At 47.3% G+C, this 13774-nt stretch overlaps 1 protein-coding gene across 1 annotated transcript in view; it reads right to left on the bottom strand.

The window, feature by feature from the left end:
• The window catches only part of ZNF592 (zinc finger protein 592), a 36116-nt gene extending 22532 nt beyond the window's left edge, over positions 1 to 13584 (bottom strand). Inside the window, exons 1-3 of the mRNA XM_027657740.1 lie at positions 13284 to 13584; positions 12972 to 13083; positions 7986 to 10309 (exon numbers count right to left, since the gene is read on the bottom strand). Coding sequence (XP_027513541.1) covers positions 7986 to 10301 — 2316 coding nt within the window. The 5' untranslated portion in view covers positions 10302 to 10309; positions 12972 to 13083; positions 13284 to 13584. The remainder of the gene's footprint in view (positions 1 to 7985; positions 10310 to 12971; positions 13084 to 13283) is intronic.
• Positions 13585 to 13774: the final 190 nt, after the last annotated feature.

Below are 13774 nucleotides of genomic sequence, written 5' to 3'. Positions count from 1 at the left end.
GGTTGCACAGAACGTGACGAGGTGGCTTTTGAACGCCCTCCAAGGATAGAGACTCCACAACCTCCTTGGGCAATCTGTGCCAGCGCCAAGGCTGCCTTTGGCCTTCATACCCTCAGTTTGCTCTTCCTTGCTGATGAGTATGAGGTCCAGCTGAGCACCTCTCCCTGGTTTCTCTGTTGGAATCACTTGGCTCAGGACATGATCATCACAGCTGCCCAGGAACCTCCTGGGCTGTTGACATCCTGCCAGGCTGTCCCACTAACACAGATGAGGATAGCTGATGTCCCCCACGGACCACAGTCTGTGAATGTGAGGTCTGTAGGTAGCCTCATCCACTGTTCTTCCAGGCCAGGTGGCCTGCAGCACACACCCACTAAAATGTCACCCATATCTTCAATCCCAATCCAGAAGCTCTCAGCTGGCTGTTCACCCATCCCCAGGCAGGGCTCCAGGCACTCCAGCTGCTGCCTCACATACAGGACAACCCCTCCTTCCTTGTCTTCCTGGTCTGTCCTTCCCAAAGAGCCTGTGTCCCTCCATCACAACACTCCAGTCATGCAACACATCCCATCACTTCCCTCAACGCCAACACAACCAGAGTCCTGAGACAGCACACAGGTCATGGATTGGTTTGGGTTGGAAGGGACCTTAAAGACCATCTTATTCCACACCCTGCCATGAGCAGAGTCACTTTCCACTAGATCAGGTTGCTCCAGGCCTGGCCTTGAACACTTCCAGGGATGGGGCAGCCACAACGTCTCTGGTTCTCCAGTTCTTTGTGTTTATTCCCCACGGCGTGTGCATCAGCATTAGACACTTGAGAGGCAGGACTGAGCAGACCACCACCACCACCGGGGCTCTCATGGCCCTGCCCATCACCCCCAGAGCTCTGCAGTCACTTTTGATACTCTCCAGGTTGTCTGGGGCAGCACCATTGGTGACCCCATGGAAAAAGAATGTGGGAGCAGGATTCTTCCTGTTAGTGCCAGCAGACACCAGCTTCCAGCCTCAGTTCCCATTCCTTCTCATCCCAGCCTCTGTCCCAGCTGTTCCCTCCTCCTTGCTCTCAGACATGTCCTGGCCCCCAGTTCACACCCCTGCTCTTCTCCTCTTCCCCCAGCTGCTCCCAGTCCCCGGGGGATGCAGGAGCACCAGGGCCATGCAGGCAGGCGTGGGGGGTAGGAGAGGGTGGGGGAGGAGAGGGTGGGATTGTTGCCTCGTGGCAACAGATCACACACTGATTTAAGCAGACCATGGAGCCACACCCCGGCTTTTCTTCCTCCTCAGCCTCTCCTCCTCCTCACCCCATGCTCTGGTGTGGCCTCAGGGTGCAGGCTCTGCTCTCCTGCCACTCATCTCTTTGTCTGTGCTCCCAGCAGATCCTTGCCTGGAGCTCCGTTCCCCAATGTGCTTTCAATCATAACATCTTCCATCCCTTTGCTTCTACAAAATCCACTGGGAAAATTTCCATATAAAACAAAATCTATCCTTGCTTGTACCTAAGGACTGCATTAATCACCCTTGGTTTGGGAGAGGGAGAAAGCAGTGCTTTACGGGCCAAGAGAATTTTTTGTTGATTTTCAACTCTCTTGTTTTCTAAATTAAAACATGAACTTGGGAGGGGGGGAAGGAAGAGAAAAATAGCAAAAATACAGCTGCTGCCTTTCTTTTTTGCTGCTGGGAAATTACCAGGGCAGCATGTGGTCCTACTAGCTACTGTCAAGTTTTAGCCAATAAATAATAAAGCATTGATTTAAGAGGGGAAAGGAAGAAGAAAAAGAAAAGGCAGCAATAAAATTGCTTTTAAATAACTCTAGTGTAGGTGGTGTGTAAACAGGATACGTCATAACTCATTGAAAAAATTCTTACTGGACAAAAAAAAAGAAAGAAAAGAACATGGAAAAAAGTAGGGAGAACAAAACCACAAAGGTTCAGGAAAATTCAGAGGTCCTTAGTTTATATTTTGTACTTTATCTGAGTTCTTAGCTACCTCGGTGGATTTTGGGTGGCCAAGGCAAAAAAGAAAGGGATGGGGAAAAAAAGAATTAAACATCTCTGGTTACCAGTAGATGGACAATTATGCCCAAGAGGGTCAGGAAGTACTTTGAATTCTTGCACATGTTATTGTGCACTGGTCTGTCCTTGCCAAGAAAACAAATAGGCTCCATCTCAAAACCAGTTTGTGTCTTTTGTTCCATTACTTCTGCTGCAAACCTCTTTCAGAATTCACTCCTCTGATGATTACAGACTGTCCTCTAATTTTCAGTGTAAATCTATTTCAGTCTGTTCTTGCATCATTGCTGCCTCTAAATTTAAAAACTCCTTTCTACAAACATCACACCAGATACACGGCAAGAGTGGATAGAGAGGACAAAAAGCACATCCAAAATACAGGCACCAGGACCTGCATGGGCTTTGTTCCCTTCCTGTAATTTGAGCCCTGAAAATGCTAAAAAAACCCTGCCTGATGCTGATGAACTGCCCAGGGCAATCCCTGAGAGTAGTGCTTCTTTTTGGCAGATTTAGTTTCTGGTGGAAAAAAAGTGCCACTACCCTTACCTTAATCCTTTGTCTGCTCCAGTGCTGAAGGAGACCCACTCTCACTTACCAGGTCTTTGCCAAGCAAAACTCATAATGGGTTTTTCATTTCACCACAAGAGATCATCTTTCCATTTCTCTGCTCCTTCTTCCTTCATTTTTTCCTGTCTATCCTGATAAACACAAACAGTACACTCCTCTCCATCTCAAGGCAAGCAAGAGGGAGCATTACCACAGCCCTGCCTGGTGCTGCAGGTTGACTTAAATCTCCTGCACAACTGTCACCTTGGACATTCAGGGACTTCTCATCACCAAATATCCTGCTTTTGGTTGCTTTTCATCCCATTCATACTCAATCTTCAAGATCACCTGGGTCCTCCTGTAAAATATTCCCAATTTTCCATGACTTCTTACTTTGTTGGTTTGGTTCAGCAAATTTTTCTACACATTCAGCTTCCAAGGTCCTTAACACAAACATTAACTGCAAAGGTACCTCAAGCCATTCCTCAGATCTCACAAGAACCTGATCCCAGTTGCAGTTATTTCCCAGATTTTATCTGATTCTGCTCCACCCTCCTAATACAACTTCTTCAGTACATCCATTGCCCACATAGCACTCTAACAACCATCTCATTGAACATCAAGAAGATGAGGATCTACTAATTTCTCTACTCCAAAAATATGTGTGCCAGATTAATTTGGTATAAACTACAGCTATTTAAATATCTTTTCTCCCCTCCCCAAAAATCTTGCTCTAGAACACACCACCACTGTATCAGACCAAACAGACCTGAAGTTACATGAAACATCTGCTACCACCTTTTGAACATCTGTATGAGCATAATGCCTACATGCAGCACAGCTTCTGGTTTGAACAAAATCCAACCTACCAGCTATTCAAATTCCCATGCTGCTTCCTTCCTTTAGTTCAGCCATGGAAAAGCAGTACCTGGGTCCCATCGAGGTTGCAAAAACTGCAGAATTGGCCTCACTAGTTGCCAAAAAGGCAAAGTCACCGTGATCCGTTATGATGACCCACTCAAAACATCCACCCAATAAATCCAGTTCTTTCTGTTTCTGAAGTGGGTTATTCCAGTCTGTATCCTCCCCATAAGATGCAGAGATCCCACCTCCATGTTTGGCTGGGAGGAACTGCCCTCATCCTACACATATTCTTCACCAAAGTAAGCTAGGTAGGATTGCCCTGCTGTACTGCGAGCAACTGCAATCATGTACATGTTTAAAATACAACATTAAGGTCAAGCTCTCAATCATTTCTCTAAAGGTCTTTCCACTCCACCTTCTCAACCACAGTATCATCCCCCTCTCTTCCTCCCATGCTCTAAATCTTCTCCTTTCCCCGCTGTCCAGACCACATCCCTATCTTTCTTTCTTTCTGCAACACAGCTGTGACCCAGCCATGTCATTCTCATTTTGGCCACACCTAGGAAAGTCATTTACCCATTATCTGTCCTATTAAGGTGGGATTTACCAAGACCATGCAGAAATGTAAACCCAAGTATTTCCCAAGCCACCAACTGGGACAAAGAGAAAACCCAACAATCCCCTTTTAAACAGCTCCGGGCAACATGAAAACGTCAAAGTAATTCACAAAGTCATGGTAAGAAATTCCAATTAAAGTGAGAAGTCTTAAGTATCAGCACAGGATAAGTTTTCTCATGGAGCAGAGCCAGCTTAGGCTCTTCCCCCTCTCCAATCCAATCATTCCGGTCTCTTACCACAGTGTGCTTGTCCTTCAGCTTCTGGGTAACTGAAAACATCATATTGAAAAATAAGTCTCTTTCCTGCTACTTCTTTTCTCCATCAACCTTGTTGGATCAGCCCTTCCTTCTTAGCAAGGTGCCACGCCAGTGCCATATAAGGTCCAAAATGGTTTTGGAGTTAAACGCACCATAACTGAGCACTTCAAAGCCTGTTTGGCTTCTCAAGTTATGGTCACGTTGGATGTGCATATTAATAATCCAGATTTGGTGTCATTTAACAGAAGAGCTTTCAAGAACATCGATCAAAAATCCACCTGGCTTATTTTCCATAGGTCAGGGGTCTCCACCTTCTAGTACAAATCCAGGTGCTGCAGGTAAACTGCTTTTACATGTTGCCTTCAGCCAAAGACACTCTTTACATTACACATTCATCCACCCTTTCTAAGAATCCTCTGTTTTAGGGACCATCTGGTACCAAACATCTCAATAGTCACAGATTAAAAGCTTTTGGCCTGATACAGTGGGGACCTGCCCTGATACTTCTTGAAGTTCTTCAAAAGGCATAAATTAAGGCATGGTTTTACATGGAAAATATCAGTACTTCATAGTTTCTCAAGGAGGCATGGCAAAGAGTTTGTGCCTGAATTCTGGGATTAAGGAGAAATTAAAAAAATATTAAAAAATTTATCAGAGTTGCAATTTTTTGTTAGCTTTAAGAAACAATGACAATCCCTCTCCATACTGTTGTTTCAATACACTGAGAAAGGCATCAGGTATGGAGGAAGAAATACACACTGTTTTTTGCTCAAATGCATAAAATTATGATAACCACCAGATAATTAGTCTCTTGAGATCTGGGGATGTGATTCATGTCCGAGCTTGCTCACCATTGTTAATACCACCCTACCTCTGCATCCTGACGGATCGTTCAGCCACGGCAGCCTGCTCTGGATCAAGCATCAGTACATGACTGGTGTGTACTGTGGTTTTTTAGTGAGAGGTACCAGTAGATAAATGAACACCTTCTCCCCTGTGCACTGGTTTTGAACCACTACTGGGAGGCACTAAAAGATGTTCATTACATCAGTGCCTTCCTCAGCAATACAGTTTCATAGTCAGAGGATCACAGAAGGGTTTGGGTTGGAAGGGACCTTGAAGATCATCCAGTTCCACCCCCCTGCAATGGACAGGGACACCTTCCACTAGACCACATTGCTCCAAGCCCATCCCACCTGGTCTTGAACACTCTCAGGGATGGGGCAGCCACAGTTTCTCTGGGTCCCACCATCCTCACAGAGAAGGATTTCTTCCTAACCTCTCATTTCTACCCCTGTCCCAAAAAACAAGGGTCCTGGTACAACTCTGGAGATGGAAACCAGAGTTTTCAACCATCTAAGAAAGTGTTTGTGAAATCAGTCACTTGATCCTCTCCTGCTCATACCAACATTCCTCTTTTTCCTGATCAAAATAGAAATAGTAACCCAAGGAATTAAGTTCCTTAATGGAGAGAGCCAGGGGTATCCACAGTACCACCTCAGGAGGGGGTTGGCCAGTTCCTGTTCTCCTGTTCCAGGAGTTTATGATGCACATTCCAAAACATAGCTTTACCTATGGCCTTCCCACACCATGATTAATATCATTATTATGTTCATTTATACCCGATATGCAAAATCTTCATCTCCTCAGGCCTTATTATCGCTGGGGGCTACACAGTGTGTTACCCACATGAGACAAGGGATGACAAGGCCATCCACACCTCCTCCCCTGGACAGCTCAAAGAAGCAGGCATCCCTATGAAATCACCCAATTTCACCCATCCTTTTACTCTCTCAGCCCAGTGCCACCAAACCCCTGCGTTCTGGGAGAAGGCACCAGGATGGTTTCCATCAGCTCCTGCTAAATCCAGAGGCACACAATTACAGGCATATGGGCACAAAGTGTTATTTCCTTTAGAAATGTAACAGCTTTATTGAAACAGATGTTCTGGGAACAGCAGGGAGCACCACCGAGCAGCCTGGAGGACAGCAGATAGGTGGAAAAGGACTCCCAGAGCAGTGCATGCATCCGGTGGAGCATTAGCATGGGAAGATCAAACAGGGAGGAGCTGGTTCCACAAGCTCAAAAGTAGCCTCTTTTTCCAATGCTTCTGTTCAGAAAAATACTGCACAAATAATCTCATATCTAGCAGAACAACTTGAAGTGAGAGGCTTAAACTCTATTCTTGGTTAAGTTACAGAATAAATTATTTGATTACAAGCTAAAAATACTTACTATCAGACATCCTTTCCCTCTTTAAGGAGCTCTTGAATTGATAATCGCAGAACAGAAATAGGAAATACATTTTTAATGCCGCTGATTAACATTTTAGCTCACTTTGGAGCACTCACTGTATCCCTTCTCCTGGAGGTTTTAATGCCAGACTGCTGACATTTCCTAAAAATGCATTATAGTTGAAAAATAAGTTGGGGTGTTGACAGAGAGTGGTGCTCACTGGGCTGCCTCGGGCAAGAAAACTGATTACGTGGCCACGCTGATCCCTTCTGGCCTTGCCAATTTTTATGACATCAAAACCATTCAGCCATAATCTATTTTTTTTTTTTTGTGGCTGATGAATTTAAGATAACAAAGCACCTAAATGGGACCACAGCAACCTCAATACTCCTGCAAGCCATTCGAGGAGCACAGAGAGGCTCTGGAGTGTGCAGGTGCTACGACAGCCAAGGCAGACACCCGGTCATCCCCCCAAAATGTTGGCACGGAGTCCTTGTTTGTGGAGCCCTTGCACTGGGGAGCCTGCCAGCTCTGCTGGCAGCCAGACCGACCTGGAAAGCTTTCTCCCCCATCCAAAGAGATAAGGAGAAAGGATTCCTCCTCTTCTTCCAACTTAGGGTTGGTTAATACTTAAACAGGATTGACTGTGGCTTCCAAAATTAAAACCATAAACAAAGCATATGGTCTTCGTACACACTGAAGACCATCTCCTCCCCTTCATCTGGAGAATCCTAAGCTGGAGTTTTTAAGGGGATTCCGACTCTCTGCCTGTACGTATGAGGGAGGTCCACCAAGGCGGTGGAGACACAAGCAGGGCAGCACAAGAGGAAGGCAGGAAGCCATTAACAAGGCTCTTGAACCCTCCTATGGAATCATGGCACCCACTCATCCCCCCTGCCACCCAAAGGGCAAAAATAGCCCAAACCAGCCCTCCATCCCCCGTGCCACAGGGCTCGGCTCTCGGACAGTCCCGTCCCAACACACACCTGACCATGCTGCAGCAACAGCACCCAATGTGCAAAGCATTACACAGAAGGTTTTGGCACGAGTTCCAGGAAAGGCAACATTAAACTGTGTCAGATCTCCTCCAGCCACGCTTAGAGCACAAAAACCTGTTTCAGATAATGCTCTGCTGATCCTCCCCTACAGCACTCGTGCACACCTCATCCAAAAGATCTTTGATCTCCAGCAGCTTCCTTTGATACTCGAGGATCTCCAGTCTCCTTACTATGCTCTTTTTACTAGCAAAGGGTAAAAAGAGGGCAAGCAAGCAACACTAAGTGCCTCTTCACACTCACACTTCTGGGCTCATGTGCATCCCAAATCCTCCCCACAAGCACTTTTTTAGGCAAAGTGACTCATTTGCCACCACCATACCTATTTTTTTCCCCTTGAGGACAATCTTTTTAAACTCAGAGAGATTTAACTAACAACATTAAAATGATGACTTACCAGTCTCTCATTATCTTCTGAGGTTCTCTGGTAATGAGCTGCTAAAGAAGCATAATCCTGCTCCTGCTTGTTACACTCCAAACACTTAAGTCCATGACGGATTAGCCTCTGTGGGTCTGGGTAGAGAGGCAAGGCTGGCTGAGTGTTCACAGAAATCCCCACCCCACCTCCTGAAGCAGCACTGGACTTGGGTGGAGGAGAGGATGAGTGCAAAGTCTGAGGAGCCAGAGAGGCTGAAGAGCTTGAAGGAGAAAGTGAAAACATTTGGTCTGTGGAAATTGGTTTCATGAGCAGCTGAGAACACTGCATGATAAATCCTTTGCTCTTGTGATCTCGTGCATGTTTAAGCAAGCTACACTTATTAAAAAAAAGGAGCATAGTTGAACACTGTGTGCACATGACTTCAATGTGAACGCTTCGCCTACTATAGTGTTGAGTCAGGCTTTTCTCTAAGGCAAACGAGTCCCCACATTCCAGGCAACAATACCCAGAGGCAGGTAAATTAATACTGGTGTCAGGCGGAGGGCTGAGGTTCGGAGTATATATGGGCACCGGGTTGGCACTGTGCAGCACTTTGTGGAATGCCTCCATGACAACGGGAGCAGCTTTCTTGACTTGGTGCACCAGCGGCACTGACATCTGTGTCACCTGAGGCTGGTTCCGCCTCTGCGCCGACGACTTTGCCGTAACAGAAGCAGCAACACTGTGGGGGACCAAGTTGAGATTTGCCAAGTGCACGGCTTTGGGAAGAAGGCCGGAGGAGGTGGAGGCATTGGACGGCTGCGTCGCCGTACCCTGCTGCTGCCTCTTGACACCCACTTTTATGGCACCGCTGCCGCAGTTTGGCAGCGGAGATAAGGACACGGTACACGTACTGTTTGCAATATCCATCCTTATACTGTCTGAGTAAGGACTTGTTACGTTTGACAGCTGGATAGCCACAGCAGCCCCATTTTTGGTTGAATTCCTGCCAGCCTCACTTTCCATAGCTGCACTAGTGTCAGGGGATGGGAAAGATTTGATAAACTCTTCAGCAGAGGAGGTTTCCGCAGGTGACTCTTCTGAAGATTTGCCCAACTCATCGTTTTCTGGCAAAATTCTCGTTACAGTCCTTTTAATTTCGCCAGAGGATGTCTTGATAGTCTTTATTCTAACTTTGGGAATAGCTGGCGGAGAGCCAGCTGCCATGGAAGGAGAGCCTTTCCCACTGCTGTCACTGCATACACTACGAGGACTCTCAGGCTGCTTGCTGGCCTTCCTGACCACCTCCAAGGGGCTTCGGGGACTCTTTGGTGACTTGGGCATTTTTGGACTTCCCTTTGTCCCATCTTTAAAAGGACCAGGTTCCTTGGTAAGATTTGGCTGATCACCTTTTGGAATACATGCAACCTTTTTGGCCTGAAGAGCTACTAATGCTGCCACACAGGACGACAATTTGGAATGAGTTGGTTTTAACCTCTGCCGAGGTGGGACTGACGAAGACACGTTCAGCTCGGGCACAGACCCCTTACTGTCTCCTAAATTATTGCGAGGGAGGTCTCCAAACACCAAGCCTTCTCCAAGAAAGCTGTTGCTATCTACCAAGTCCTTGCTTGACTCCACAAACCTCTCTGCTGCTTTGTCCTGCTCTCTCCTGCTCATTTCCAGCCTATTCTCTGGCTGGCAATGGATTTCCATCTTCTGTTCCTTTTTACAGTACTGATCAAACATGCTTAATTCAGGTTCTGGCACCTTCCTAAGATGATCCAGGACTGAAGCTCCTGTCGGTATATACATTGAAGGTGGTGGAAAATAGGGAGTTTGGGCATGTTTGGGTTTATCCCCAATACTGTTTTCTCTGAACGCATCCTCCGGTTCAGGGCTGGAAATGGGGCTAAACTGACTAAATGTTGGCAAAGGCTCTGACTTGGACTGGTCCAGTTTATCAGAGTAACCTCTGGAGCTGTCACCATTAATAAAAGTTGACTCAAACTTGCCATAATTATGGACTAAAGCATGAGCCTCTGCTGGCAGATCAGACCCACGAAACCCGTTGTGTAACAGACCGGTTCCGAGGTGATTCCCCTCCTTTTCTGCCTCAAAGGACTCCTGGCGACTCGTGTTCTTCACGATCACACTCACAACAGGCGCATCAGAGGGAGGCAGAGAGTGGGACAAGGAAACGTTCTCATCGATGCACATTCCCGACGACTTCAGGTGATTCTCAGTCTCCTCCCCAGCTGATGGGATGGTCTCCTTGGCATCCAGGCTAGTTGGGTCAGGGATGTCAAAAGCAGCCAAGAGGTCATCAAAGTCAGGGGTTTTCATGTCCCCCATGATGAAAGCTACAATTAAAAGCACAAGAAATACTTTGTAAGGTACATTTCCCCCATGGACAAACTTTGTAAGACTCATTTGCATCAACATTTGTGATAAAAACCACAGCTGCCCAAAGGCCAGTTATGGGTAGAGCTGCTCCCAAGCAGCATGGTAGGAAACAGCACCCCCTTCTCCTGGGATCCCCAGCAGCAGAGCTAGTACAAGCATGACCTTTTACACAACCCCAAGCTCATGGAGGGGACATCTTTTCAACCTGTCAGGTGCATCACTACTCCAAAACCAGCTGCTGTCACGAGCCTCAACAGAAAAGGTTCTGAGTTACATTAGTACAGGGGTTTTTGTTGTTTGGTTGGGGTTTCTGTAGAGCTAATTGCTGCAGATCTCTCAGCAGATTCTCACATCTGAAGAACTCAGTTGTCCTTCAAAGAAGGAAGGTAGGAGCAAACAGGTGCCCCAAGAGAAACAGGCCTGAAAAGTGAGATGACTCCCTATTCTGAGCAATTTAAATAAAAGAAGTCTTCAGTAAATATTTCAATACTGCAGGTCCAAGCAGGGTTATTTGAAACAGAGGTAATTCTTAATTAGGTAACCATGTGAGGCAAAACTGCCCAAAGACAGAATAAAGGACTGTATCCAAATCATCACAAAAAATGGTGTTCCCAGCCAGCAATCTCTTCCTAAGCCCTCCAGAAGGGAAGTGGGGACTTGGACACTCAACATTGTGACCTACTACAGCAATAATCAGCTCTGATGAGATGCATAATGAAAACTGACAGCACAGTCACTCGAACATTTGTGTTCACTAATGTCAGGGATACCGTTTTTCCCCTGTTAAATCAAAACATTTTCAAGTTGGTGCAATACAGAGACTTCCCACTCATTTAACATGTTTTCCATTTAAAGCCCAAATGTATGTGCATTGATGTATGCTGTATGTAAGGGAGGGGAAAAAAAACCCCTGAAGAGTGTCAACAAAACTATCAGGGCACCAGTTCCTGCTTGGCAAGGAGCACCCACAGGCAAGGTAAGTCCTGCCACGCTCACTTGACTTGGGCTGCAACAGCTGCCAAAGCCAGCGGCAAGAGAGGGAGACAGAGAGGGTGGCAGGATTCCAGGAGAAGGGGGAAGAGCTGGGAGCAGAGGTGCAGGCAGAGAGGAGGATTGTGAGACAAGACAGAGGAAGAGAGAGAAGCTGTGTGATGCCTTCCCAAAAGGCCCCTGATTTAAGGCTGCTCTCATTATTTACAGTTGGGTTTAAAAGTTCATCAAGCGTCACATTCAAACCAAACAAAGCTCAACCCTTCTGGCCAGGCTGCTGGAACAGGGAACAACTCTCTGGCCATGAGAAATCACTTCAGCCTGGAGCACAAGGACACAGTGGTCTTTGAGCCTTAGCTCAGTCGTGCCTCCAGACAAGTCCCAGAGGTGCTGCTTTGGTTAATCTACTGCAAAACACTCTACGGAGATTTACTTGGCTTAAGAGTGCCTTGCTGTAGCTGAGCTTAAACTCTTTCTTAAATTAAACCACAGATATGAATGTCCACAGAGGGCTGTGTAAGAATTTACAATCACATCCCTCAAGGAAGCGCAGCTGGGTGTGACATCCCTGGAAGCCCAGATTATCCATACGCTCCACATCCCCAGCACTCGATAAGGACTTTGGGAACATCACAGATTACTGCAGTTGGCAAAAGGCATGGACCTGAAACTTCCCCTTCCTTTGGGTGGGAAATCTTGTGCCAGCTGGGAGAGAGCTAGGCACCATGCAGCTCCCAAAATTTCTGGCACACAAATCCTTCCGCAAGGAAGACACTTCATCCTTAACCTGGCACGCTTGAGTTCTGTACAGAGATAAGTGAGCCTGCCAATCACTCCTGACTTTCCCCTTCCCACTCTGGAACACCTCTCCGCCTCTTCAGGCGAGGGTGTTTTAAAATCTGAGACAAAATAAATCCCAGGTATCTGCAGCATCCCAAAATACCCTTTCCTTGGAAGAAACCTTGCATTTTCAGAAGCTTTGTGTACATCTTTAAGTTCTGTAAAAGGCCAATTTACTCTCTTTGCTACCATGGGAGCACAAGTTTCTACTCAAGTATTTCTCAAAAAAATTGCATCTTAAACTTGTCATACACAAAGCTACAATTTCTCAAAATAAAGCAAAATTTGAACCAGATTTTAGAAAACATGCATCTTATCAATAGAAGTGATTTTTAAATGACATAAATGGTGTTAAGTAAAAATTTTAAACTTATCTCTGTTCACAGACAACAAACAGAAAAAGGATATTAAAGGAAATTATGTAAACTAGCTTGTGAGGAAAGCTGAAAGTAAAGGCTTTTGTCCTTACTCCATCCTTCTTGTGCAAAGGACTTAAACCCCAAGCTTGGAATCTAATGAAAACATGGAGGTTGAGATTGGCAAAGCAGTAGAAGAGGTGAATAAAATGAGCAAAGAAGGACTTATGGAGTAGAACACGTGTATTTCAATGCGCAAATCCAACCCCACTATAGCACGTTTCTCCACAGCTAAGGAAACCTAGAAGGTTCCAAGCCACACAAAAAAACGCTAGGGAAGGATGTGAAACCCCAGGGCCTTGTGTCATGGATCAGATTCCAAGTCGGGGAGAGGCACCACAGGACCCACATCCCACACTCGCCCCATACAAACCTTTGGCTAGCGGTGCTATTCCCAGGGACCTTTGGAGACTGGAAGCAGAAGCTCTGCAGCTCCCAAACCAATGTGTACCATACTGTTCAGGGAGGAGGTTTGAGATTGCCACCTAGTAGGAAAGCATGAAAACCCAATTACACCAAGGAAAGTAATCACAGAACGGCTTGGGTCGGAAGGGACCTTGAAGACCATCTAGCTCCAACCCCCCTGCTGTGGGGGATTATTTATCATGAACATTATCACTAATAAATATTGATAATTCTCCAAAACAGCAGTGTACAAAGGAAAACATTGCCAAGGACTACTCACACGGGGCTGGTGTCTCCGGGAGGGGATGCAGGGACTGCCTGCCACGGGAATCCCTTGGGAAGGCAGGGATAGCAGGAGCCGGGGAGCGCGGGGAGGGCAGGGGAAAGGTGGCACCGGCCGCGCAGGGGCTGTCAGGGCTGCGGGGAGGGGACGGGCACGGGGCAGCCGCAGCGGGCCGGGGGTTAAACCGGAGGGGCGGCTCAGTGGCAGGCGGGACCCGGGGCTGTAACACCCGTGAAAGTTTCAGGAGCCCGGTGCGGCTCTCGGTGCGAGCGAGGCCGCGGGGGGCTCGCCCGGCCCGTGGCACCCCCGCACCGGCCCCGGCCCACGCCGTCCCCACCCGAGACAAAGGCTCGGCCCCGCCGCCCCCCGCGCTGACAGCCCGGCCCGGCCCGGCCCCGCCGCACGTGGGCCGCCCGCCCAACTTAGTTTATGCCGGCGCCGCCGGGCCGGGCCGCCGCGGGCGCCGCAGCCGAGCCGGGGCCGGGGGG

Source organism: Corapipo altera, unplaced genomic scaffold, assembly GCF_003945725.1.
Source record: "Corapipo altera isolate COAL_440 unplaced genomic scaffold, ASM394572v1 308, whole genome shotgun sequence".
In the NCBI taxonomy this organism is placed as follows: Eukaryota; Metazoa; Chordata; class Aves; order Passeriformes; family Pipridae; genus Corapipo; species Corapipo altera.
The sequence above is the reverse complement of the archived record's forward strand: the minus strand, read 5'-3'. Positions and strand labels throughout refer to the sequence as shown.